Below are 27,820 nucleotides of genomic sequence, written 5' to 3'. Positions count from 1 at the left end.
CGCCGTGACGAAGAGACGTACGCGTTCACGTTTCCGCGCGCCCCAGCGAAGTGAGCCCAGAACTGGGCGAACGTTTCAGCGAAAGCTAGTCCTGACGGAGCTTCCTGACCCGAGCGCGTTTTGTGGAGGAAGTTGTCTCCAGGCGGCCCGACGACGTGCACAGAGAGGCTGAGAGTCAGTTCTGCACAGCTGCACCGAATTTGCACGACAGGTTGGCTCAAGTTCTGTGTGATTCGGGACCGCCTCAGTTTGAGTTGAGCAGAGAGCAGCAGCAGCAGCAGCAGCTCACCACGTCGTGCCACACGGGGAGGAGGAGAGAGGAGAGAGGGGCAGAAGTTTCCGCTGCCTTGTTTTGTCACTGCGCGGCTGGTAAATCCGCAGGAATGTCGCAGAAGGAGAGACCCACTTTCTACCGACAGGAGCTCAACAAAACCGTGTGGGAGGTCCCGGAGCGGTACCAGCACTTATCTCCAGTCGGCTCCGGCGCGTACGGATCCGTGTGGTAAGCAGTTGTTGCAGAGCACTAACGACAGCACCATTGCACAACAGCCGAGCGGGTTCCCACCACCCACAGAGGCCCGTCGGAGTTGTCTTCCCACGGGCTGCTTATCGATCCGTAGAAGCTGTCAGGGGAGAAACGGGACAGATTAGTCGTGCCTTTTGTTTACGTTCTCGTACTTTTGGCTGATGTTGAATAGATGGCACGTCGTGCACGCTTCGGGGCGGCTCGCATTTCTTCGGCGGGTGGGGATTATTTCAGTTGTTATTGTGCACATATTTGTTGTGCTGCTGTCCCGTAAACACCTGTGTGTGTGGGGGGGCGTGTGTGTACCGCTGATTTCCAGCAAACACACTGGCAGCTCTCGGGATAAAAGTTGAGCTAGATTCACGGCGTTTTACGTGCAGACGAGCTGCCTTTTAATCGTTTTGTCGGTGGTTTCTCATGTTGAGGGCTGATCAGTAGCATGTCCCTGCTTGCATCATCTTCCAGAGTGGTGCCTCCTCGTGAGATATGATCTGTGCTCAGTAAACAATGAGGCTCCACCAACACCTCGCCAGAGAATCACCTTCCACTACAATAGTATTGTAGTCTTACAACCTGGCACTTTACACATCCGCACACTGCACGCACTGTGCATTTTCTAGTTGGGTGCAGCCTGCAGAGTACCAGAAGGTCACGTGGTTTTCAGAAAGTAGGCCCCCCTCGTGCATAGTGAGAGCTTTCTATAGGAGCCCATCCGAAGAGGATGATGACTCTAGAATGATGTCACCCTTTCTCCCGTTGTGGTACACCCATGACTCACAGTCCCGAGGTTAGGTAGTGGCCTCAGCTGTGACGCCTTTTAGTCATCACAAAGTCACGGATGGCATCGTACCGTCATTTTTTACCTTCACTGTGACTTCCACACCTTCAACTGTGGGGTGTGTGTGGCTTTGACCGTTAAGGGTGGCGAATAAAATGTAATGTATCTCCAGGAGGATGCAGAGATAAGTTGGTCAAACCTGCAGTTAATGGAAAGACGATCAATTGGCAACTATTTTTAACAACTGATTAATAGTTAAGTAAGTTTTTTCAAGCATATTTGTCACAGGATTTGCTACTTTTGTCATGTCATGATTTTCTTTGTCATGTTTGATGGGAAATGAAGAGGCTCGGAGGTTTTGGTCTGTTCATTGGATAAAAGAAGCAAATTGAAGACGGCACTTTGGGCTCTGGGAAATTGATGATGAGCAATTCTTCACTATTTTCTGGACATCTGAGCCAGGTTTATCATGCTAGTAATGGTCAATGCTCACTTTTGGAAGATTAAACCTCCTGACTGAAGCAGACTCAAAATGAGAGCAGGTCCTCACCCTTTTAATTTGACCTGGAAGTGAAGGGTCATCCTGTCAGACCATTCCTTATACTTTCAGAATAAAATCTGGGACAGTGGTGTTTCTGTTTACCAGATAGACAAGAGCAAAAAAAAAACCACAAAAACAAATCAAAATGTGTTGATGGCTAAGCCAGTAGAATTGCATTGAATTTAGTGGCAAATGATCTAATGTGTAAACAGTCTTTATGAATAGTTTTAACAGTGAAGAATATTAGAACTAATATAAGAGACTATTTTTGTGACTTATTGCCACCTCTGAACTGAAATGCTCCACGTGGGATGGTTCAAACAAATACTAAAGATAATAGAATTAGCATTTTCAGAGAAGGTGTGGCGCTGCTTGCAGCTTGCTAGTCAGAAATGGTTGGCCTGTGACCCTTGTGCATCTCAAGGGCTCAGAGGCTACCAAAACAGAAAATAATCTGTGCCTCTGCACTCTCAGATGATGACGTCAATGTACTTACTTAACTCTTCCTCATTCTTCAGAATGCACATACATCAACCTGTTTTTACCCAGTGATGTTAGTCAGTAAATACAAGTTAAACATCAGTTTTCATAGAGACAGAAACTGTAACATGCTTCCAAATTAAAAGTTGTTTTAATTAAAATAGATGCATGCTCATGCTTGTATTTTATATTCCTGTTGAGTCAGAAAATTACCCTCATCATGTTAGGTTAGCTCGAACAGCCATTTGTGTTTCATATTGAATATCAGTTGAGCAAGAGCCTGAAAATAGTGCACCCCGTTCTGTCTTTTCAGTTTGGTTTCTGGATGGAATCGTGACACCAAGAATCTGAATCGGTTCCCACTCCTACAAAAAAAGCCAGCTGCGTCGTTTGTTCTGTCACAAGCTACTTTTTATTTGCCTTTCGAGGAAATCCTGCAGTGTGTTCCTCTGTGTTTGACTGTATCCCCAACCAAAGCGAAGTTGACTGCCTATTTCTTGGAAACCTCATTGTCCCGAAGCCTTTTGATAGTATCAGTTAAAATAAATTCTGCCGACACAGTGACCCAAACAGCATGTTGTCCTTAAAACCCTTTAGAAGGTATCTGAAAAGTATAAATAACCTCACAGCAGCACCTACTCCAGCATGCCACGGCTGTTGGTCAGCTGGAACTCAGCCGTCAGTCTTTGTTGCTGCTGCCATGGCGTTCCTCAAGCTCTCTGCTGAGTATTTTAATATGGAAAGCATGTACTATGGGTTTTAAAATGAATGTCCTCGTCAACCTGTCGGTCAGATATAAGACCACCACTTTCTCCTTATTTCTGACCTTTGTTCTATATTCTAAATGTCAGACTTGGAGGAGATACAGGGTCGGTGTGGAAAGAAAGTGTTTACAGTGAATGCTGCTGGCTGGGATTACACAATGGACTGTGTGCTGCCGAGTGGCTCGTGTTATTCAGTGTATGTGTCTCAGCTGAGCAGAAACAAGCACCCGACCCATACAGGCCACGGGGCATGAATGCATATTTAATGAATGGCTTATTTTCAGCTCTGTGCAGAAAAATGAATTATGGCTAGAAAATAACATCTACATGGTTTTAGATTAGATATGCACGGACCAGAAAAAAACATTTGTTGCCAAACATAGCATTTGTATAAAGATTTCCAAGGATATTTTACATAAATTCATTCTGAAAACAAAGTGACATTTGAAACTGCTGTTGATTTTTTTCAGCATATTTAGATCACAAAGAGTCCCCTGTGCAAAGGCCCATCTTAAAGCTGCAGCTCATTTAGGATTGCATGGCATCTTATGGTGTGGTTGCAGATCGCCTTTACCTCCCTTTTGGTGGCCCAGTAAAACACAAAAGTGACTCACTAGAGTAGAGCTGTGACTATTAATCAAGAGAAAAAAAATCTTTGCGTACTATTTTGATTGGGTGATTTGTTATGAGGATTTTTCACACTTTCATGTTCTATTTTGCATACTAAATACTCAGTCTATAAATAGTGAAAGTCTTTTGCGGAATAATCAATAGAGAATATAATCATTCGTTGCAGCACTGCTCTAGAGCCAGTGTTTGGTTTGTCTGTTCCGGGCTACCCTAGAAACCTGGTGATGCAACATGGCAGACTCTGTGAAAGAGGACCTGCTCCCCCTGTAGATGTAAAGGGCTCATTCTAAGTTAACAAGCACACAAAAGTTCTTATTTTCAAATAATTTTACTAATATACATAATTACTATACTTGTTATATTTCCAGCACATGTTTATGTTACTGTATTCAGCCTCCTGCAGCAGCTCATGCATTTCTTCATCACTTTGTCTCAGCTTGCTTTCACATGACATCTTCATGTCCAGTAACAGCCTTTTGAGTTTGTTTTTAGAGACAATATGCAACACTACATATTTTGCTGATAAAGGATTATATTATGAGGTTGATGTGATGAGAAGTTGCAATATTGTGGCGTGTTCTGGTTGACGCACTTGGTTTTAACCTCAGTGAAATGTGCAGTGACTTGTCAGCTCTCCAAACAAACAGGAGGCTTAAGATAAAACCAGCAATTTTACATGACTTTAGCACCACATGCATTCAGTCATGTGGGGTATATGACTGAGTGTGATGTCAGAGGAGTAAAGCCTTTCATTTTGGTCTAAAGTTATGGATCAGGCTTTAGAGCCTTTGGCATACAGACATCGTGGGTACATGATGACAAGTTTTTGCAACTGGATTTTGTTCATTTCAAATGTGTCAGGATGCATAAAGCAATGGAAAAGAGGCATAAATAACTTGTCAAACTCAAAGCACAATGGACCAAATGAACTTGGGAAGTCGTTTATCCTGGAGGTGGAGGGGGGGATAGGTGAGTGGTTCACTTTCATCAATATTGTGTTTGCAGAGCAGATCGGAAAATGAGCGTGTTTATGTAACGCGTGATAATTTAATTAAAGCTCGATCGTGGAAATGAGACGAGGTTATTGCTGCTGCTGTGTAAACATCTTAACCAGGTTATCCTCCTGTCACTGTGGTCATAATCACTGTAAGCTTGGTTTTTTTAACGAAGCTGGTTAATAAATCATCACGCTCATCATGTGTACCATAGAAAAAGGTCAGCATTAAAACCCATTTAGACCTGGGATAGCAGACAGCTGGATGATGATGGTGAATGCAGAACTGATTTCTGCTGAATATGTAAAATATGCTCATCAAAAACCGGTTCCGCATCTTTCATCTAGTACTTGCTGATGAGAACAGGATGTTCATCTCACGGCTATGAATTCATGTCAGTTGCATAAACAGATTAAAAAGCAGGTCTTAACTGAGAGCCTTCAGTAACATGCCTGATGGTGTCTTTCCTTGGTGGCTGAGACCATTTTTATGAACAGATTATAATGATGTAATGTTTACAGTTAATAATCAAGCTGTTGGTAAAAGTGAGCATGTCACAGATATGTGAATCTGTGTTCTAAAGAAGTGATTGTCAGATGTTGTGATTTAAATTCAAGTCCCTCACGACCAACTGGAAACACGTGGCATACATGTTAGATGGTGCAGTGCTGCATTTGACTGTCATTTGACTGTTAGGCCAGCTGAAGGGGTTAGGCAGGCTGGCTTATTATCTCTGTTCTTGTTTGACCTGTGTCTAGATGACGTGTCTGAGCTGTTAAATGCCTGTAACACAGGTTGTGCTTTTATTAATCTTACTATTGTTCATGGTAACGTGCACAAGGATGCTTTGTTTCATTTTCTCGCTGTAGTGCTCATATTCCTTATTTGTTAAATGTAAGATTCCAGTACGGTTCTGACTTTGCCATCAGATTTAATACTGAAAGTACAGAGGTGAAAGAAATGCAAATATATTTCAGACTATGAAAAGGAATCTTATGCAAACATGCACTTGTGCAGATTTGACAAGGAGGGGAAAAACAATGTTAAAGGTGCAATAAAGAAGAATTGGTCACCTGTCAAATTCATACCCAAAAAAAAAATAGGGGGCAGCATATTACCAGAGTAACCGCTTACTGCTGCTAACTGTAGATGCTTTTAGTTAGTTAGCTCATTTAGTCATACAGCTGACTGGCTGAACTCAGCACTCTGCAACAAGGGGAAGGTGAATGTTTACACAGCTAGCACAGGAGCTTTGGACTGGGGCGAGCAAGGGCTAGCTAGTTAGCATGCTAACTTCAGCAGATATCTGTGCAGCACAGTACATAGACATCATGATGTCAAAATAATGGATTAATTGAGAATGAAAGCGCCCACTAGCTGTAGCCTTATTGTGAGCCTGATTTCTCAAACAACTTCAAATGACTGCAGAACACTCGATACAAACATCTCATCGAGTCATACACAGTACACACATCTGCCCGTGTACTCTCTCAGTGTCTCTTTTGGTCAGGACGATCACTCCTTCCCAGTGATATCATTCTCATAATGCTTCTCCTTTTACAGCCTACATTTTTATGGGCCATTCGTTATTGCTCTTCCATTTATTACGGACTAACTGGATTCTGTTGCTTAGACCTGTCTTGTTTGTCCTGCAGATTAGCAGCAGTTTCAAAGACGGCACACATGTTTTGTCATTTCGCTTTAGTGTACTCTGTCTTTGCTTAGTATGGGTTTTCCCTCACAAGTGACACACATACAAGTTGTTCTGCAAGCCTGGAACATAGAGTGCACTGGGTGTGGGAGATTATCTCTGACTTACTGGAAAAAACACACTGCTTATCTTAATGTTCTTGTTATGGACGTACGCATGTTACTCAGGACTATAATTTTGAGCAATCACACAGATCATTTTTCATTGTTCAGGTGTGCTGAACTTCCAGTCATGTGAGGTTCTAAGGTCATCAGTTCAAATCTCTTGATGGATTAGTGAAGCATGTTGAGAGGATATCAGTCTCATCTCCTCCTCTAGAATGCTGACATGGCCTTGAACTAAACTACTCTCTGGTAGCTCACAGTGCAACTTGGAGCTGGGTCAGTGGTCCAGAAAGTTAAAGTAGCGGGCACCAATATATGAATGAGTTCTAACCCCTCCCTTCTGCTACTCTGGATTCATTTTGTGTGCGAGGGAGTTTGCGAAAAGGAGTTTCAGGTTTTTTCCACCCACATGGTTCGAGCACAATAAGAGGAAACAATACTTGTGTCTGCACTTTTTTTTTTTTGACTGATTTTGCAATCATCCATTTGTGATACAGCTTAAGTGACTGACCTGGAAGGAATGTGGTTTATTCTAAGTGGGTTGTGTTCCCTCACAGATACAGGAAATGCAGCAATGTCAGGCTTATTGGGGAGACAAAGCCCATCTGCTTCACTTATTTCCACCCTCACAGTGTCTGTCTTGATTTTTACAGTGTGATTAGGTTGATAAATCATTTATCCTGGCAAAAAGACAGTTGCCATCCATCCCTAGAAGATAATCTATATCTTTTTGCCAACGGTGTTTGCTTACTGCTTTTTACAGCCCCCTCAGCTCTTATGTTACACTTTCTTTGTGCTGTTTTTGCCACACCTGCTTCTTGTTTTCTTCTGCAGTGACTCAAGGATGACAATAATGAATGAAAAGATGAATGATGACTAAAGCAAACATACTCATTGGGACAGCTCCAGCAGAATCTCAGGGGATGTGCTGCCTTTCATTGAACTTAAAGGACATCTTCACCAGTTTTACACATTAAGGTTTTTACAGGTCTATGGGAGTACAACTGCCTATATTAGGAAGTTGCGTGTTATCTGATAAAGCGCCCCGAGTGATGTCATGTGGAGATTACCTTGTATTGTGGGTAATGTAGGTGCCAGGTTTGAAAAGCAGTCCACTGGTCTAGAATTGCTCTCGTACAACACTGTAGGACTCCATAGAAACAGCAGGACCAGAGATGTCGCCTTTTTTTTTATTTCAAATATTTTTCTTCCTTTTACAAACCTGGCGCCAACTAGGGCTGCACAATCAATTGCAATATGACTAAGTGCAATAAAATCACAAAAACTGCAAATATTTTTTAAAGGTAAAATGTTGTAGAGCTACAGAGATCCTCTGGCCCACAAAGTTTGCTCTCCAGATGGAATAAAACATGTTTGTTTGGCAGAGACCAGGAGAAATGCCACATTTTGACCATATCGTTCAGCCCTACCACCTGCATTACACATAGTGCAACTTTGCCACTCATTGAGTTTATTAGATTACATGCCGCTTCCTCTGGAGCCACAATAGCCTTTATGCTAGTATACAAGTCAAAACAGTTATTTAGACACCAGGGGCAAATGTGGGTCAGAGTTATTTATAAGAATTTTTTTTATGCGTGTCGTTTTTGTGTTTGTTCCCGTTTTTATTGAATATTGTGTAGTACCTTGGTCATACTTTCTTATTCGTGTTCCACAAACTGACAGTTTATTTTTCAAATTAGTTAAACATGATACATTATCAAATGGGGCTTCAATTTAACAGCTTCTCAGTGGCAGGCGTCAAGTTTGTGGTTGGGATTGCGTTACATCTATGGTGCCAACATCCTGCAACATGTAAACACCATGACTATAAAAAGGGGACACTGTCTGAACACTGCTTTCTGTAGGCATATAATGACTGGCCAATGTGCTGTTTTATTAATTCTTGTTGCACTTCACACTTGGTGGATTTTTACACTATTGTTTCGTTGTACATAATGCAGCTGATTTTTGACAGCACATTCTGTCATGCCCCCCCTCCCCCATACATCCTCTGGCTGCAGAGTATAATAAGAGGCAAAACTAAGAGCTCTGTGTTATGCAATTATTTGCTTTGTTTACTCAGCTAAGGCCACCTACGCAGTCTAGTGAAACATCTCATTCTCAGTTTCAATCAAAGGAAGTGATTTAGGTTTTGATATGACAATTGTTATTAGCCTGATCTGATGCTTTTTACGTTTTAAGGTCTAGGTTCCATCAGTTTTAACACTTTACCATGTTTCTTCCAGCTCTGCGTACGATGTGAAGTTGGGCCTGAAGGTAGCGGTGAAGAAGTTGTCCAGACCCTTCCAGTCCATCATCCACGCAAAGAGAACCTACAGAGAGCTGCGGCTGCTCAAACACATGAAGCACGAGAATGTGAGTCACCTGCAACTAACCAACCCACCCTCACCTCCACCCTCTCCACCAGGGGCCTCACTGTGTGTGTTTCTGCATTGTTGTGTAGTTTAGCTCTTAAGTAAGTATTGCATATGTGCGCTTATGAGATTTTCACAGTGAGTATTAACTTCAGAAGCAGGCACTTCTCACTGTTGCTTACATTGTTATGCTGTTTGTATCCTTGTTGGAGCTTATTAAGATCAGCACTCAGGAATGCATGTATGTGGAGGTGTCACGTGATGGAGAGTCCAGACAAGAAACCAAAACCTGTAAACTCCTTTTAATGGCAGTGCTCCGGCTGTATGGCAGCTCAGAATGTTTCTGCAGGGGAGTTTCCAAATGCTAAGTGTAAAAATTAACTTTGAGGTATCAAAATGTTTCAATTTTCATTTGACTGCTTTTGTGAAGAAGGTAAACACAACCCAGTTTGAAGGCAGTGTACTAGTTGCATGGTACACACACATGCTTTGCATTTGACAGAGTCACAACAACACAACAGCCCCGCTGTAAAAGCTCTGCAACCCATGCCACAACAACAAAAACTGAACACTATAGGTGATTTATGAAATGGCAACAACATGTGAAGAAGCGGAAAGCAGTCTCTTGTGTTGGTTTCAGGTGTGACAGTGTAAACAAATGTATGAGCACACTGCTGGCCTCGAGCAAGGGGGCAGACTGTGGTGGGTGTGATGTCCTGTTAGAGGAGGAGTGATCAAAGCGTGTTATTTTGGAGTGCTTGGTGAGCAGTGAGTCACCAAACAGGTTTACAACTGCAGTCGTATTACCTTCTGTGGCATCGTTCTTTCCCCTTTCATCTGCTGCAGCAACTTGGAGTCGTGCAGTTTTACTTTAAAATGGTTGGCAGCGGCTTTTGTTCCCCTTCCTGGGTTTCTGTGTGTGTGTGTGTGTAGGTTCTACTTGTGCAGACACTTGCTCTCTCAATTCTCAGTTTGTATATACTTAACTCATTTACTCACTTCCTCTTCTCTTAGTTTGTTCCTCATGAGATGCAAGCTAAGGGGGCAAGGAAGAGACAAGAGGAATGAGGAGTTGAACAGGCATTTAACCAAATGAGACGTCTGTGCTTCGGAGCTTCATTTTAAAGAGACGTCAATTAAACATTTGTGGCAAACATTTGTGGAGTTGTGGCACAGCTGCATCAACTGTCCATTCTCTTGTTACAGCTGTATTTTATCTCTCTCTGATGAGCATACCAATGTCCATGACAACTTTAAGATTTACTTTTACTCTTCAGTTCACAACATGGCATAATGAATAAGTGAAGGGCAGACATTTTGATCATGCATTTGATCATCATAAATTAGTTCTACACATTTGTAGAGCCCTGCTTGCACTACGGTTTGTTTGTACAACCTATGTGTACCTCCCTCTCCTCGCTCTTCCCTTCGAGGAGACAAGGTGGCATAAAATAAAGAAATGAGAATAGTACTTAAAAAACACAAACACAGTTCCTGGTTCCTGTGTGATGTTGATGCATCCAGCATCCAACACTTTGACCAACCAAATCATGTGAATCCTCTTGTGTTATGCAATAGCACTGGTTATGATTTTTCGAGTGTGCAGGTGGTGGGTTTCTTTGTGCTGTGTGGGAGCAAGTTGTGTGTGTGTGTGTGTGTGTGTGTGTGTGTGTGTGTGTGTGTGTGTGTGTGTGTGTGTGTGTGTGTGTGTGTGTGTGTGTGTGTGTGTGTGTGTGAGAAAGTAAGTCTGGGAGTTTCTGTCTCTGTTGAGGTTTTTTCAGGGGAAAAAGGGGGAAGGTTGCATTGTATAGAGTTCACTCAGTAGTTTGTTGTCCATTGTGATGGGTAGAAATGGCTTGTTGTGAGAGTTGGCAGATGAGTGACATGGTGGACTGCTGTTTTCTCTGGTAGCAGTTTTACGTGACGCATGCACAGAAGAAAAAAGAAGCGGTTTGGAAAGTCTCCGAGGGGGAAACCCAGCACCTGCAGTTTAAGACCCTATTAATTTGATATGAACATCATTTTGCACACAATACAGCCTAGCTGTTTTCTTTATGGGCTCATTATTTCTATGCAAGAACAGCTTGAACTTGTTAAGCAGTTTGGGAATTATTGTTGCAGTGATACTTCTGGTGAAACACCTCGGTGCACTTAATTGAAAAACAGGTTTGACATGGATTATTCAGGATGTACAGAACCATGCAGATGGTGTATAGAAATGTCTGTTAAAAGATGACTGTTATAACAACAGCGTCTATAATCCCTGTGGTGCTCCAGACATCTTATTTTAAAGATTATGTTGTGGTGTGTGTGATCTTAAGTGAGCATGTTGTTGCCATGTTCTCTTTCATCATATCAGGGAATATTGCATAAAGCTGTGCTTTTATCATCAAAGTGTTTTAATACCCACCTATGCCATATACCAAAAGGGATTCTGTGTTTTGCTCACGCTGTTGCCAGGAGACTCCCTGGGTTTTGATTTTGGAAAGCCCGAGTGGACCAATCAGCCGTTTGTTGTGGCTCCAGCCCACCAATCGGCTGTGCGTCTGTGCCCTGTGTGGGTGGGCTGCTCTTGTGTTTTTACCTATCCACCTCAGTGTCTCTCTCCAGGGGGGCGGGGGCAGGGTTGGCACTTCAGGGTTGCTCTCTGCCAGTTAGCATGCAGGAATGTCTACATATACATACATGAACTAGATACACATCAATATGATTGGCCTCTAATATGTTCTCTCTCTCTCTCTCTCTCGCTGTCTCGCTCTCGCTCTCTCTCTCTCTCTCTCTCTCTCTCTCTCTCTCTCTCTCTCTCTCTCTCTCTCTCTCTCTCTCTCTCTCTCTCTCTCTCTCTCTCTCTCTCTCTCTCCCCCTCCCTCCCTCCCCTTCTTCTTTTGCTTTATTCCAAACTAAAAAATGAATGTTTGTTATGTCCACAGTGTCCTTATCCAAGTCTGACATACCTGCTATCACACTTTCGCTTTCATTACATTTCATTTTGTCTTTCCTGTCATGTAGTCAAAACATGTTTATCCATTTGAGATGTTGAAAGTGGCAGTTCCACCAGCTATCTCTAAAGCTGTTGTAATGTTGATAAATCATGACACGTTGCTTTTGGAAGTCTGTATGTATATTTTGGTTTGTGACAGACACAGGGAAACAGAGTACAAGGATAACATTTAGGTTAGAATCCTTGATGCAGGAGTGTATAAAGAGTTTCCTGCTTGTTGACTGATGCTGATATTTTCTTGCAATATATGTAATTCTATTCAAAGTAATTTCATTCTAAAGAAATAGCAGAAATGTAACTTTAATGGTAACTGAAGCTTCATGTAAGAACCATGTGTTTGCATTCAAATAAATCAAGTGACTGTTGATAAAAACGCTCAATGAAAACTGTATTTTTCTGCAATTGGAATTATTTGTTAACCGATGACCTTTCTTTTTGCTTTCAGGTGATTGGTCTGTTAGATGTTTTCACACCAGGGACAAGCTTAGAGGAGTTCAACGATGTGTAAGTCAAACCTTATCTTCTGTCTTTTAGTTTTTCCTTCTCTGCCACCCCTCTGTCTTAAGCCCGCCCACAGCTTTATTTCCCTGTCATTCTCACACAATAAAATCCCCCATATCAGCAGATGATTGCGCGATTAACTCGACAGAAGAACCAGAGTTCCAAACACATCATAATCTCTGCTGCTCACAACTTCATTCAGTCCAGCATGTGGCGGGTTTCACCAAGGTGAATGCAGGGTGGACACGTGCTCTATACACATCACAGCTAGTCTCCATGGTAACAGCCATCTGGCAGTCTCTGGGGCTACTGTGTGTGTGTGTGTGTGTGTGTGTGTGTGTGTGTGTGTGTGTGTGTGTGTTCTATGTGCGCAGAATACTCAATCAGTGTCCTTGAATCCGCCGCATGTTGTGGCGTCACCGGGATGTTGCACATTTGAGGAAATGTGATATAAAGCTACACACACACACACCCATCAGAGGTTGCAAAATAAAGATGTGACGCTTCTCTTTTCTCTTTGCGTATGACCAGTAATAAAGACAGAATCATTGTGAAAGCAAGCCGATTATTGCAATATAAGAGAAGCAGATGCTCATGTTTTACTGGCCAGCCAATAACCGGTCTCTAGTGGTGTGAGGTCAGATGGAGCACATAAATCATGCGCAGACTTCACATATACACTTCTGCTATTGTTGACCTTTTTCAAGTGAAATAATCCTTCCAGTGTGCTTTTCCCACCCTTTATATCTGTTTCCTTCCCATTCTGCCTTTTGAAGGTGTATGAATTATTTATTTTATACAAGGAAAGATGCACAGAACTAAATATTTCATAAAGCCATTACTGCATGTTGTAATAACATTTTATAATGTAATTTTACAACAAAGCACTTCATAAACTAAAATACCACAACATCAATAATTGTCAGCATGGCTGGTATCTTTCATGGCACCAATGGAATTGCCTCAATACCATCGTAGTCAAGTATCAGTATTGGTACTAGTTTGGCATACCCAGCCTCATATTAAGAAAATTAATTAAGGATTTAGAGGACAAAGACAGACATTAGGAGCTCAAATCTGATCATTTGCACTGTTTGATTTGCAGGTACTTGGTGACCCACCTAATGGGTGCAGACCTCAACAACATCGTCAAGTGTCAGAAACTGACAGATGACCACGTCCAGTTCCTCATCTACCAGATTCTCAGAGGCTTAAAGGTCAGTGATGCTCTTACAAGGATTCAGCTCAACACTGGTGCACTTCCCTGTAATGTACCAACTCCTCCTTTGTCAGTATATTCATCATACTAAATATAATTTTTGCTTGATGGCTAGCAATTTAGTAAAACACTGATGGGCAATTGAATGAGAACTGGCCTATTTAAAGTTTTTCTTTAACTTCATGATGTTGTTGTGCTTGGCTTTAAACTCTATTAAAAACTGCTTTGACATTTGACACAGTAACTAGTATGTAACAAGGACAGAGGTCAACACTTCATGTCTATTACCATGATCACTTTACTTCCTGAACCCTCTTTGTAATTGTTTGACTTGATTTCTGTTTCTGACATCAACCATTCTAATAGGTGTATATGCCATCATTAACATAACATCTCATAAAAAAACAATTCAGGGCATACAAACTAATGGAAGACCACAAGTTATTATGTTGGATACAGTGTTCTCTGTCTTGATAACCATGCATATTTTTTTCTTCTATAAATTTGGCTGAGACAAAGATGTACTGTGTTCAGACTGAGAGTTCAATTAAGGTTGAATAATTATGATTTGTTTTTTCTCCCACAGTACATCCATTCTGCAGACATCATCCACAGAGTAAGTTGTGACTCTGCTTCATGTCCTTATTTACACTTGAGTTCTGAAGGTACATTTAAAACTGATTAAACCTCCTGAACTTTGCAACAAAGTCTCATCGACCTGACTCATTATCAGAAGGCCAAAATGTTGAATACCACGTCAGCTGTCTTTTATGATGTCTGGTGGGAAAACAAAAACAAAAACAAATAGCATGAAACCAGGGGTGGGAATCTCTTGGCACCTCACGATTCGATTTGATTCCGATTCTGAGGTCAACGATTCTAAACCGATTATTAATGCATCTCGATGCGACAATTTTTTTGTACATTTCCATGCATGATTTAAAAAAAAATTATTAAAAATTAAATCTGAGTTTGCTAATTATGTCTTACTTTTGTGATGATCATTAAAAAAACCTTCTCTAATATTTTATTAAAGAAAAGGCTTTTCTTTGTCGCAAATAGATATGACTTTCTATGAACTCAGAATCCTCCTGTTACAGGCAATGAGCATATCCCTGAGAGAAAAACTGTATACTGTAGCCTATATTAAAATAAAAAAAAGCTTTCACTGCAATAATCAATGCAGCTTGCATTTCAACACATTATGGACCTATGTATCAGCTCTCATACTAAAACATGGCAACTTACCTACCCGCTTTCATCAAAGTGTTCAAAACTTCTGTTTTAGTTTCGGTGTAGAGCGTCGGTATGTCTGTGTCAGTGAAGTAACGCCGAGATGGTATTTTGTATCTTGGCTCTAGAGAGAACACCATCATCCGAAAGCCCACGTTCTCCACAACTGAATACGGTCTTAAATCCAATGCAATAAAACTTGCAATGGATTTGGTAATCCGCTTCGGTCTCTCAGAGTTCGGGTGAAGCTGTGCCATCGCCTGCTCGATCGTTGGCATCTGCAACAGATTGCTGCTTCTCTCCCAACTCTGGTTGGTATCGCGCAAGATGGTTTCTCAAATGAGTTGTGTTGCCGAAGTATTTAAGTTGAGTTCCACACACTTTACAAACTGTGTAGATCTTGTCATATGTATGCCAGTAGATTTCAAAGAAGTCGGTGCCGGTCTTATAGGCTTGGTGCTAGCCATTGCAGCCATTTTGTTGCCGCTCAAACATAAACAACTCGCATGTGGGTTCGGTGCTCGGCAGGCGCTTTCCGTAGCAAACTGAATGTTGCAGCGGGTGAACTAATTTCAGTTTTAAAATTCCGATTATTAACTTATCTGCATCGAGACATAATCATTCTAGAGAGAATCACGATGCATCAAAGAATCGGAAGTTTTTTATACCCCTAATGATACCTCTCTATTGCTTCTCTATCCTGTTCTCAATTTCCATTCTTGCCCCTTTTCTCTTCAGGATTTGAAGCCCAGTAATTTGGCTGTAAATGAAGACTGTGAGCTCAAGGTGAGAAAGCGTTTCACCATGTGTGATAGATGTCAGCCATGCATGCTGTTTTCACATCTTACTTTCTGTATCTGTCCTATTTAAAAAAAAAAAAAAAAAAAACCACAATCCCTTTGTCCCTCAGATCCTGGATTTTGGTTTGGCAAGGCACACAGATGATGAAATGACGGGCTATGTAGCCACCCGGTGGTACCGAGCCCCAGAGATCATGCTCAACTGGATGCACTACAACATGACAGGTACACACACACAGACTCAATCATAAAGTTTCGGGCTGCAACCTAATGAAATATTACATCATGAACAATTACACATAATGGAAATTGTACTGGAATAGCTTTACGCATCCGTCTGTTTTGTATGTGGTTGTCGTAATTCACAAAATATATGTAAGAAAACATAATTCTACCAGTTATATTTATATATAGCTTTTTCTTCTTTAGTTGTTGAGAATGTATTACACAAGAAATGATGAGGGAAATTATAGAGAAACTAGGCCAGCTTTTCAATTTTCTGGATGATTCAATGTGAGGTACAACGTCAGTCAGAGCAACTAAGGCAGTGATCTTGCGTGGTTTGTGGTTTGGACATAAATGGTCAAATAAACTATTTATGTGGCCTTTTGCTGTGCTACCAGCTGCTACTGTTACAGAAATCACAGCTCAACAATAGCAATTGAGATTTGAAGGGAAATGCATGTTGAGTTGTTGAATTCAAGCATTGTATTTAAAGGTCTTTATTTGAACATTGCAAACTATACAACTGTAAATGTTACGTCCCTGTATAGTCCCATGAGCACCCTTTTATCATATTATTGCATTATGCTAATTTTTTTTAAACTTGGGCAGAGAGTAAGTCAATCTGTACAAAAGTGACATGAAATGCAATGTAACTGATACTGAACATGAAGTCGTATCATATTCTAAAGTATTAACTGTGCTGCATGTTTTCTTCATTACATGTAATAGTGGATATCTGGTCGGTGGGCTGCATCATGGCTGAACTTCTCACTGGACGGACGCTCTTCCCTGGCTCAGACCGTATCCTTCTACCGCTCTTATTTCAGTGCCAAAATAAAAATTGATCAGCAGGAGGTAGCTGATGGATGCATGCTGGTCTTTTGAGTATATACTCGTGGGTAGATGTTCAGATGTATTGTTCCCTGCATCCATGGCTCTCACACAAGCTGTTGCTTTGTTACTAAGACCACAGGGTCTCAAACGCACAACTTTACAGACTTCCAGCTGACTCAGAAGCATTGCTGTGTATTGACTTCACAGAGCTGCATGCCAGAATAGTCAAGGAAGCATGTGCGTGTGTTTGAGGGTGTGCATGCATGTGATAGAAGTTAGTCCCCTGTGGTTCATGACTCAGTGCTGCCCACTGTTGTCTCCAGTGCTTCTCCAAGATACAGCACACCTTCCTGTTTCCCTCCCACAAAGCCTCCTATGCACAGCAGCAGAACACAACAGCGTTTCAGAACAAAAACAAACAGGATGAAGCCGGGTAATTAGGACACACACCTTGAAATGCAGAAGCTGGCGTCATGGTCCTGTTAAGAGGTCAAAATCATGAGCTTGCTTTTGTTAGATGCGTTTGTGATTTCTGCTCTTGGGGATCAATCGGTCCATTTACTCCTTCACTATGTGCTCCATGGCTGTGTGTATTTGAATGTGTGCCCTCTCACCAAGTCTACATCACCTAGAGAGGTGATAGAGCTACCACCTATGTAGAAACCCAGTCAAATATACAGAGTAAAATCACCCTCCTGCTCTGTCTCAATGAATAGTGGTCTTTGCACATGATGCTGCAGGAGGATCTCTGTCAAACAAAGCAAACGGTCCAGAATGAGATCTTGCATCTTATAAGCTCCTATCAGTATCACCAAATCACTTCTGCACTCTAGCCTGCTGTTTACTTACATTTGTGATACACCTTGCTTGAGTAAACTGCAGTGATAAGTTTATTAAATGAGGCCTATTATGCTTTGTTGTTTGTTTTTTCAGTGATTTTTTTTTTTTATATGCTCTTGTGCATGTAAAAGATCTTGAAAGTTATAAAAGGTCAAAGTCTGCACCAACAGAAGCTCCTCTCTCCCACAGAAAACACTGCTCCTGAAACGCCACGCCACTAGTCTCGCCTTTAATTCCAGGACTTTGTGGCGTCAAACTACGTCATCCTGTCAGATATTTGCATAATTTATGCCTAGCGATTGATTTAGCACAGTTGCTCCATTGTTATTAGTATGCTGGCTCAGGCATGTCTATCAGCAGGAAAATTAACCTGCAACATTTTGATTATCAGTTGATGTGTTTGTCAAGCAAAAATGTGAAACATTCAAAGGTTTCAGCTTTTGTAATGTTACCTTTTAGAAAAAAAAAAAATGATTTATTCATTGAATATGTTTTGACATCTAATAATGATTAGATGCTTGCATTTTTCCCTTAACCCCACATGCAAAGTAACTTATATACTGTGTATATATATTGTATGGCATGCAATTGCCTTATTACATAGCACAGTTTAATCTTATGTAACAATTCATATAGTGGGTTATGAATTTGGGATTCTTGTACTTTTAAATCCAGTATTGTAATCAGTACCTATCCATGCATCACATCATATGACACAGTGAAAACATGTTGTGTTATACCTAGGCTTTCTTCAAACTTTTGACTGGATGAAAAAATAGACACAGATCACAGCTGCAGTATGTGCCTCTCACCCCTCTATTCTTGTCCAACACCCTCCATCCCTCCTGTTTTCCTTCATGTGAGTGTGGTAGACATTGATCAGTTGAAACTTATAATGACGCTGGTTGGAACCCCAGGGCCCGAGCTCTTGATGAAAATCTCTTCAGATTCTGTGAGTGTCAAGTACCATCCTGCCTAGTTCTGTCACACTGCCCCTCTCTGCCTGTTGTGTTGCCCTGACAATAGCTACACAGTGTATTTTAGTTCTTTATATCGCTGCCACTGCTGCTAAGCCGCACCTGGTTTTTCCTTGAAATTGTGTGTTTTCTTAATGGCTTAATTTGCTCTCAAGCTTTCGTTCCCACTTATTTCCAGCATGCACTATGAGCTGCATCAGACTTCTAATCTTTTCATAAAACAGAGTGACAGGCCTTTAGTTCAGTGCTGGGTCACAGTGTCCATAAATGTCAGGACAGAAAGTGTGTGTGTGTGTGTGTGTGTGTGTGTGTGTGTGTGTGTGTGTGTCTCCCTCCATTCACTAACCACCCCATACTCTTGGACATGCTCACTTTGTTGTTATGATGCCCCTTGACTCGGAAGCTATAGACATAAACCAGCTGCAGCAGATAATGCGCCTGACGGGGACGCCCCCAGCCTCCCTCATAAGCAGGATGCCCAGCCATGAGGTGAGACATGTGCCCTCTGCCTTCCCCAGGGGCCCCCACCTCCCAGCTGGATTGAGGGCACCAGCCAGTACCCACAGTACTGTTTACAAACCAATACTGTTAGACCTGATGTTGTCTTATGAAGTATTTATTATCATTTATCGTGTTATCAGCCTCCACTCTCAGTCCATTTGCTCCCTTTCTGCTCTCTGACTCACTGCGTTTGTCTCAGCAAGGCTTCCCAGAATGCTTTGCCAGTGTATTCTGATGAGCTTCTGTATGTTAACACATTGATTCTGAAAATTACACAATGATTGTAATGTGTGTAATCTTGGTCGTAATCAAATCTTTAAGCATGCCTTACCTGAAGGATGTACAGTCATTAAGCTATGCCAAAAGATTTTGTGTTTGAAGCTGTGGCACAACAGTGTTGTACCACTGTGTTCCTTTAAGATCTTTTTACATTTTTTGTTGTTTTGTTCATCTTCCCAGGCGAGGAACTACATTAACTCACTTCCATGCATGCCGAAGAGGAACTTTGCTGATGTGTTTATTGGTGCCAACCCTCTTGGTAAATTCCAGTTTCACACTCACACCATGGCGGACGCTTCTCGTGGCTCAATGAGTCCCTCTAGGGGTATTATAAAGTCACAGCTTGGAAGATCAGTTCAATTTATTCATAAATTGGTTCAAATAAGTAAATATGTACATTTAAATGGATTTCTTCTGAATAGATTGCATTAGCTCAGAAGTCCGAAGTCATTTATGGTATTTAACCTTAAACATAGCTAATCTAATGATCTCACTATCATAGATGTTCACATTTTCTGGTGTTAACAGTCCACACTTGTGGACCTCTGTGAACTGCGCTAAAGCTCATACATGTAAAGGTGCAATATGCATTAGATAAGATGTTAAGTTTAAAACCTTCAAAAATGAACAGCCGAATATAAAGAAATAAAAGTTTGGGCATTATGTCAAAGAAGTCTGTGCATTGTATTGCAGAGGTATCTATTAAAGTTAGCATTCTAACCAGATAGCCCCTAGCCATTTTGTAACTTTAGAGGTAATAACCTGATAGTGCAGCACTTTCCCAGTACTTCAATCTCCCAATCCGGCCAGAGTGTGCTAATAAAGTTAACGGCATGGTTACCTGATTTGATAAGCTAATGGCAGCCACGGTTAGCAGGTGGACAGTTTTGTGGACAAAGTGTTTACAAGGGACAGTAAGTCAGAATAAAGATACAAAGGTTATTCTCCACTCCTGTACATAATTTCAACCATCCACTTTGAAAGATACTGCTCACAGCTACGATGTGTAATAACAGTTTAAACACCTATCCAGCGCATAAAGGTTTAGATTGATGCCTTTCTTATTTCTTATTAGCCTCGCTTGCTTTTTACTTTTCACATACTCATTGTGATCTCTGGTGTCTCTGTTCAAGCGGTGGATTTGCTAGAGAAAATGCTGGTGCTGGACACAGACAAGCGGATCACCGCATCCGAGGCTCTCGCCCATCCGTACTTCGCCCAGTACCATGATCCGGACGATGAACCAGAAGCAGAGCCTTATGACCAGAGCTTTGAAAGCCGTGAGCTGGAAATTGAGGAGTGGAAGGGTAAGTTGGCGCACTGTGGAGACACTGACTGTAACTTGAGCTTCTTTGGAAGAAAATAGTTTTGATGTTACAGAAAATAATCATTAGATAACCTCACACACCATTTATTGTCTTTCAGGGCTAACCTATGAGGAGGTAATCAGTTTTGTGCCACAGTTGTTCGACGGCGACGAGATGGAATCATGAGGAGGAGACGCCTCTTCCTCCATCTTTTGTTTTCCAAGAAACACTCTTTAAGGACTATCAGTCTCATGTGACTATCCACCACTTTCTTCACACACTCGCACAACCATGACATTCAAGTGCCTGCCGTTATTCATCTCCGGGGGACGTGTTGATATCAGGGAGAAAACTTGACATCCTGTTCCTTCCGTCCCCCCACTTTGCTGTTTTTGTTACTCTGCATCGTGGCACGCTGAGGCCAACCTTTAATCTCCTTATATTTTTAGTGCATTTTTACCTCAGACATTTATTGTTTATATTGATCCCCTCTTCGATTCAGCAAATTAGAATCTACATATCAGTATCTTAAAAGCCAATTAGAGAACCTGAACCATTGGTAGATGTTTTATTAAATTGTGCTACTTAGCCGTAATTAATATTGTAGGAAAGAAGGTTGAAAAAAGCAAACAGAACAGCTCTGTGTCTAAAGTTTATCTTTCGTCCGCACATTATACTTAAATGTGATTTCTATCAATGCATAGACCTGTGTAAATATGACAAACAGTATTTGTGTTTAAATACTTAGTCAGACCAGTTACGTATATGTGTAATAGTCATAATAGCTGAGTCACGCCTCAGCCGACCCCTTTGACAGTATAAATTTTATTACTAGAGTTTAGCCTGCAACGGCATATAAAAAGATACAGTATATCATTTAGTAGAATGTAAAGGATAGGCTAAAATATGTCAAATATTCATGTCCATATCGCAAATTCAAGGCTTCATATTTCTTTTTGTTGGATTTGAAGGCTTACAGTGTCCCATTTTTTTTTTTTTTTTAAGCACAACATGAGTTTGGGGAGTTTTTGTATGCATTTCACCTACTTTAGTTCCTGCTCCTTTCCTACACATCCATGCGTCTTTAAAGCACTTCTAAACTGTTTTTTCAGAAGAATCCATTATCACAATCTACAGTACCACACACGCATGATTAAGCCAGATCTGGCTTATTAGTTTATTGAAATGTGACGTTTCCCACCACAACACCAACTGACAATGTACTTTAATCATATTGCATTTATAAAACACAGTACTATTAATGTTTATTGAATGTTCGGAGGCGCCAGTCTGCCTCGTATTTATGATCTTTGTTTATGTTGTTTGTATATCGATGTAAAAGAGAATATTATTTGTCAGAATTTAAGGTTCTTTTTATTATTTATGGAGAGCTTACTGTGTCAGAAACCAAATGTATCAACAATAATCTCAAATGTCAGTGAAGCCGTGGTGACTGCAGTTACAGCTTGTGTATCAGATACTTTGCAATCAGCCCGATCAACTCTGCTAATCTTGCAGTTGTTTCAGTTAATTTTATTTCCTGGGATTTCTCAGTTTAAAGGAGTTATTTAAAATTAATTTATCTTACTGTTTTCCTTACTGCCCCCCAAAAGTGTCCTACTTCTAAAGAGTTTGAGTAGAAAATGTTTTCAGAAAGCAAAGCAAAAAGATTTATTACAAGCAGTTCACTTTTGTATTGACACACAAACCATTTAACAGTAGACTCCTGGTTCAGATATTGACAAAATGTTTTTTCTCCATGAACCATTTAAGGAGTCGGATTACATCAACATGTGACATACAAGCTATATCCACAGTTGCTCTGGCTATTCTCAACCAAACATATCGGTGTCTTCACAGTTTCATTTGCAACTGCTTGTTTCCACGTAGTGCTTTTTGTAATGTGTTATTTTATTTTTGTGTATTAAATCAAGATGTGATGTTATTCTGTGATTCTGTAATATTTTTTTTTTTTTTTTTTTTTAGTAATGCTAGGACTATATTTGTCATTCTTCTGAATAATTTAGCAGGGCACATGTTTGTGGGAAAGAGTGTACGTTTACTCACTGGATGCTGAAGGGCAATGCTGAAGCCTCCATCTTCGTAGTTTTTACAAAAGAACTACATTAATTAGATTATTTATCTCGTCCATATCCCAATGTCAGTGGTCAAATTTATTGGTTCTGCTTCTCTTTGCCTGAGATGTGGTCATATGTTTTTACTCTGTTCTTACCACATGTACCAAGACAGCACGCCACAGCACCTGTAAATACCACCATTAGAAAATAAAGGCTACTATTTTTCAAACCTGGAACTGTGTACAGTATGTTGTAGTGTGACATGACACCACTGGGGGGCAGCACTGCATGATGTAAGATGACCAAACCAGAAGGAAAGAAGGTGAAGCAAAATATGAAAAAGCATCAGAGATCCACCTGAAAGAAACTTAAGTACACATACCCAAAACAAATGTAAATTAACAGGTTAAAAGAAAAAGTTATACACACAAGTATGGGTATGTGCAGTCATACACACACAGGCTGAATCCTTATCCTGTGTTAATATATAAATACAACAATAGAAGAATCGAGGTCGTTAGTCATCAGGTACAAATCAGTAAAATGATTAATGTGTGAAAATTTGAGTCCTCAAAATGTTTCGCCATCTTTAAAATGTGAAACAAGCTATCTCTGAGTCATGCGCTCTGTGGACTCCTTCACAGCGTCATGCTACACACTGATTGCTGGCTGCTTTGATCCTGTTCACTGGTGCACTGAGGGTCCTCATGGGCTCCCTCCCGCTGGTACCTAATAGGTCTTAACTATGGAAACCCATTTCCGCCAGGAAAAGAAACAATTGTTTATAAAAACATAGTTCAGAATAATAAAAACTTATAGTAAATAAGAAATAGGAGCTACTTAAATTGGAATTTTGACTGAGCATGTGTGAGCTGACCAATCAAATAAGACTGGGCAATAACGGCTAAATTACAACTTTTCGCTCTGGCTCAGTAATGCCAAGAAATATGTTTTTCTTGAGCATCATGGAAACATGGCCGCCTCCTTTATGTGGATAACTGAATCTGATTGTTGATGGTTGATGTTTTGCTAAAAATATATCCAGACCTGTTAGTGGACGCATCATAAGACTACATTTCATCCAGTTTGTGAGCTAATTTACAAATATTCCTCTTATCACCAACAGAATGAGCGTTTAAGCTAAAAATGTCTCCATACATACAATCCCACATTGTGTCAATGTTTTGTTTGAATATATGCAACTCTGATGTATTTCACTATTTAGCTGAAACATCAGACTGACTGAGAAGAAGAACTTAAGAACTTAACCATTCATTAACATTGACTGTGACTGTGATTAGATCTGACTGAATATAAACCTTCAACTTCCTCCATCACTGACTTATCAAGTGTTGGGGTAAAAAACTATAGTCTTCCCTGATGCCTTCCAGTTGCTCTCCCGAGTCCCTATGCTCGTCTCTTTTTCTTTTTTCTTTTTTCCATTTTACTCTGTTTGTATCCTGACTCAATAGAGCGGAAGATCCACTCATAAAAGCTCGAGTCTGGTAACTAGCCTCTTGTGTCCTCACTGAGCAGTTACAAAACGTTAAAGTATTTGTATAGTATAACATTTTGATACACTCTTTAATAAATCAATGATTATCTTACTGTTTTTGCCAGTTGTCTAATGAGCTCATGGTTATTTATCTTGACTGGCTTTGTTGTAGTTTGATTTAAAATGAAGGAGCCTAAAGACGACTACGTGTGTTGCACAGAGGTTTGGTTATAAATAACATTGCCAGAAGTCTCCTCCAAGTCTTATTATTAGCCATTTGATAATCCTACTTTGATTTACTTTTTGCTCAGAGATGTGAAACAATGCACATGGTTTACTCCAAGATAACTGAGTATGCAGGAGAACTGTGGTAGAACACCATGACGCCTGTCGATACAAAATGGAACTGTGTTGACCAAAAAAAAATACAATCATGACTTGTTTTGGTTTCATAGAGCAGAGGACTCTTTCAGAGGGCATGTGAGAGTGGACGTGGACCAGCTGATCAGTCTACCGGAAACACACTTAACCATTCTCAGCATCCTTCCTGCTCCCAAACCCTGAACATTATTCAATGAGCCAGTGTGTCGACAATGGACTCCTGGACTGTTTGCTGTTTTTTTTTTTTTTTTTACAACTTGACAAGGTTGGTGTTGAATTCAATAAAAGGCAACATCAGACATCCAACATGATGATGTGTTATATGACTTTCTTGACTTCGGTGATCTGTAAGTTACCACAGTCAGTAATTTGCAGGTGATATGTGTTATAACATTTGACTGAAATCTTGGATGAGAGGGGAAATGTCTTCAAGAAACTGAAACAAGTCCAGTTGCCGACGATACAGCACCTAGATTTACCGTGACCTGGATGACTGAGAATCTTCATCAACACTTGGCTAAACTGCTTCCAAATCAGTCCAGTGTTAAAACTTGACAGTTTCAGTGACTACAAAACTTTTATTATAGGTTAATACAAAAAAAACCCCCAAATAAATAAATGTGTGTTTATGGCATGTTATTTGATTGATTTCATGGGTTGTTTGTCAATATCTATCAGAATTTAAATTGTTTTTTTTTTTTCTCAGAGCATCCTCTGAACTATGTCAGAGGAGTAGGTACAATAGACACAGCAAACAGAGAATTTATTTTCCGGCTGAGTGAAAGGTAACACCTCTTTCTATAAAAAAAAAAGCCTTTTTTTCTTTACTGGGTTACTGATGGTACAGTCATTGGGAGCTCTTATTTAATCTATGATTTTCCATGTCGGATCATTAGTTCAAAATGGTCAGTCAACACAAGCCCCTTCTTTTAGTGTGGACTGATCGAACGAAGAGCGCTGTTGAGTGGTGCATGATGTTGAGAAAGGAGTCGTCTGTGCATGTGTTTGATTACAATCATTAAAACAGGGCAATTTCAAACTTATAAAACTTTTATTCATGATAGTGAATGCTCTATTAACTCAAAGTGCCTCTAGGGTGTGTGGTTTCTTAGGCAAGTGATCCACTTTGCGGCTGACCTGGCAGGAGCAGACCTTAAGAATTGGCTTTCCGTTTCTCGGAATATTGCCAACGCTTTGTGCAACACGTCTCTGCCCAGTTCAGTAGAAAGTTGCTGTCATCTGCAAAGACCAACAACAGCATCCCACAGGCAGCAGAATACACACAGTACACCTGCAGGTAGTTTGGTGTTATTTTGGTGCTACAAAAAAAGGTAATAAGTAGTTCCTGTGATTATGACAAGTTGCTGCTAAATTCTATTTATTCTCATAGGCTATTAATAAAATAAAATATGTGTGAATTAGCAGCAGCAGGATTATTATGGGAACATGTAGACTTTATTTGAAGCACTACAGCTGCATTTCCTACATGCAAATGTATCCAGACATTACCAGGACTGTGCCAGATAATTAAATCATTACTGAATACTAATTACATGGCATTTTTTGCTATTAGTAACATAACCAATTGCATTACAAAACACATGTAATCTAATGTGAATACTTCTGGATTAGTTGTGGATTATGATAGACTCAACATTGAAAATATTGCACCTTACACTAAAAGCCACAATAAAATGAGTGTCACTACTTTCCTTTTGTTTCTTTAAAAAATCTGAATCACATTTGCCACAAGACTTTGTTTTAAATTCCAATGGGTTTTGGTTGCATATGATTTAATCATTAATGGAAATTTGCAATCCCAACAGCAGTTTTTGTCCTGGTGCCCACTGGCAGGTGAATCCAAACATCCAATCCAAACTACTGCTATGCTGTATTTACAAAAAAAAGTGTTTATATTCACTTGGTAAATGTCTCAATCTACATGCAAAAGATAACACATATACATAGTTGCCAACTCTCCCGATTCACGCGGGAGACTCCCGATTTTTAACCCTATCTCCCTCGATGCTCCCGGTCAGTAATTTCTCCCGTTAATCTCCCGATTTTACAGTAAAGGAAACAAGTAAGATTGTGTCCCTATATTTGTTGCAGTATCTGGCAACCCTGGCCTGCCTGTGTGGACGAGCAGGTGTGTGATTGTTACTGATAAATCCCGCAATCCGGCTTTTCCGACCTGAAAATGAGGCTCTCGTGAATCATGCAAATCCGTTTTTCTTTTTTTTGGGGGGGGGGGGGGGGCGTTGCGCAAGGCACGGTCGGTCGGGTATTGATAAACATAATGACATTGGATTTTGATGATGACGTGATTTTTGTCGGTTTAATATCACGAGCGAATGGGGAATTTAAGTTGCACACAGTGAAAGCACCACACCCCAAGTTATCTTGAAATCGATTATTATTGTCATTACTGCTATTTGTACCGTTGAAGTTGAGTGACTGAAATCCTCGTCATCCTATTCAAAGGCTGCAACGGGCGACTCATCGAACCGGGGTGAAGTTAGTTTCAGTTTGGATATTCTGTAGATATCGGGTTCAGCTGAGACTTTACTGAGGTTCTCCCAGTGTCAGCAGCAGGAGGACGGTCAGCTCACCTCTCAGAGCCTGGCGCTGAAACACTGAGACTGATTTAGGGACCGTCATTAAATTACTTAGCATAAATAAATTAATACAAAATAACTGCTGTTTTTTAGAATATCTTTCATGTCATGTGACCCAGTGACTCCAAACCAGCTGCAGATTGTATCAGTAAACTGGACGAGTAAGACACCTATTGTTATTGTATTTTAGTGCTTCCTCTATTTAATATGAATATTAATATGCAGAAATTATGATGAATTATTATGATAAATATTATGAATTATTTCTCAATAGCTTCCATAGCATGTGGCTCACTGACTTCTGAAATGCTCAGGATGTTAACATATTTTCAAGCAGCAATGTCAGCTTCTACACTATTTTGTCTCATGTCTTAGATTCTGATTCTTAAATTCTGAAAATGATTTTCTTTTCAAAAATCTCACGAGTAGGTGAGATTTAAAGGGTCATTTTCCAATTTTTTTTCTGGGGGGGCATGCCCCCAGACCCTCCTAGTGTTGCTAGGTTATCAACTCAGAGCACAGCTGCTATAAAAAAAATTAGGGGAAACACTGTTCTAAGAATTTTGGACATGTGTGGTTTAAAATACAAGGCAAGAAATTATGACAAATAAATCGCACACCTGG

General features: G+C 40.5%; 1 protein-coding gene across 2 annotated transcripts; it reads left to right on the top strand.

Moving 5' to 3' along the window:
• The first annotated feature begins 29 nt into the window (after positions 1–29).
• mapk14b (mitogen-activated protein kinase 14b) lies at positions 30–22,938 on the top strand. 2 transcript variants are annotated; one of them, XM_030420766.1, is made up of 12 exons: positions 30–502; positions 8,779–8,908; positions 12,354–12,412; positions 13,515–13,626; positions 14,215–14,244; positions 15,600–15,647; positions 15,772–15,886; positions 16,616–16,687; positions 18,433–18,512; positions 19,498–19,576; positions 20,451–20,624; positions 20,743–22,938. In XM_030420766.1, the coding sequence occupies exons 1-12, from the start codon at positions 384–386 to the stop codon at positions 20,808–20,810; spliced, it is 1,086 nt and encodes a 361-aa protein (XP_030276626.1). In that variant the 5' UTR covers positions 30–383; the 3' UTR covers positions 20,811–22,938. The 2 variants fall into 2 exon arrangements, with proteins under 2 accessions (XP_030276626.1, XP_030276625.1); XM_030420765.1 differs by lacking the exon at positions 18,433–18,512 and adding an exon at positions 18,947–19,026 and having other exon boundaries at positions 31–502.
• The last annotated feature ends 4,882 nt before the right edge of the window (positions 22,939–27,820 follow it).

This window comes from Sparus aurata, chromosome 6, assembly GCF_900880675.1.
Source record: "Sparus aurata chromosome 6, fSpaAur1.1, whole genome shotgun sequence".
In the NCBI taxonomy this organism is placed as follows: domain Eukaryota; kingdom Metazoa; phylum Chordata; class Actinopteri; order Spariformes; family Sparidae; genus Sparus; species Sparus aurata.
This window is presented reverse-complemented; position numbering and strand designations above follow the sequence as displayed.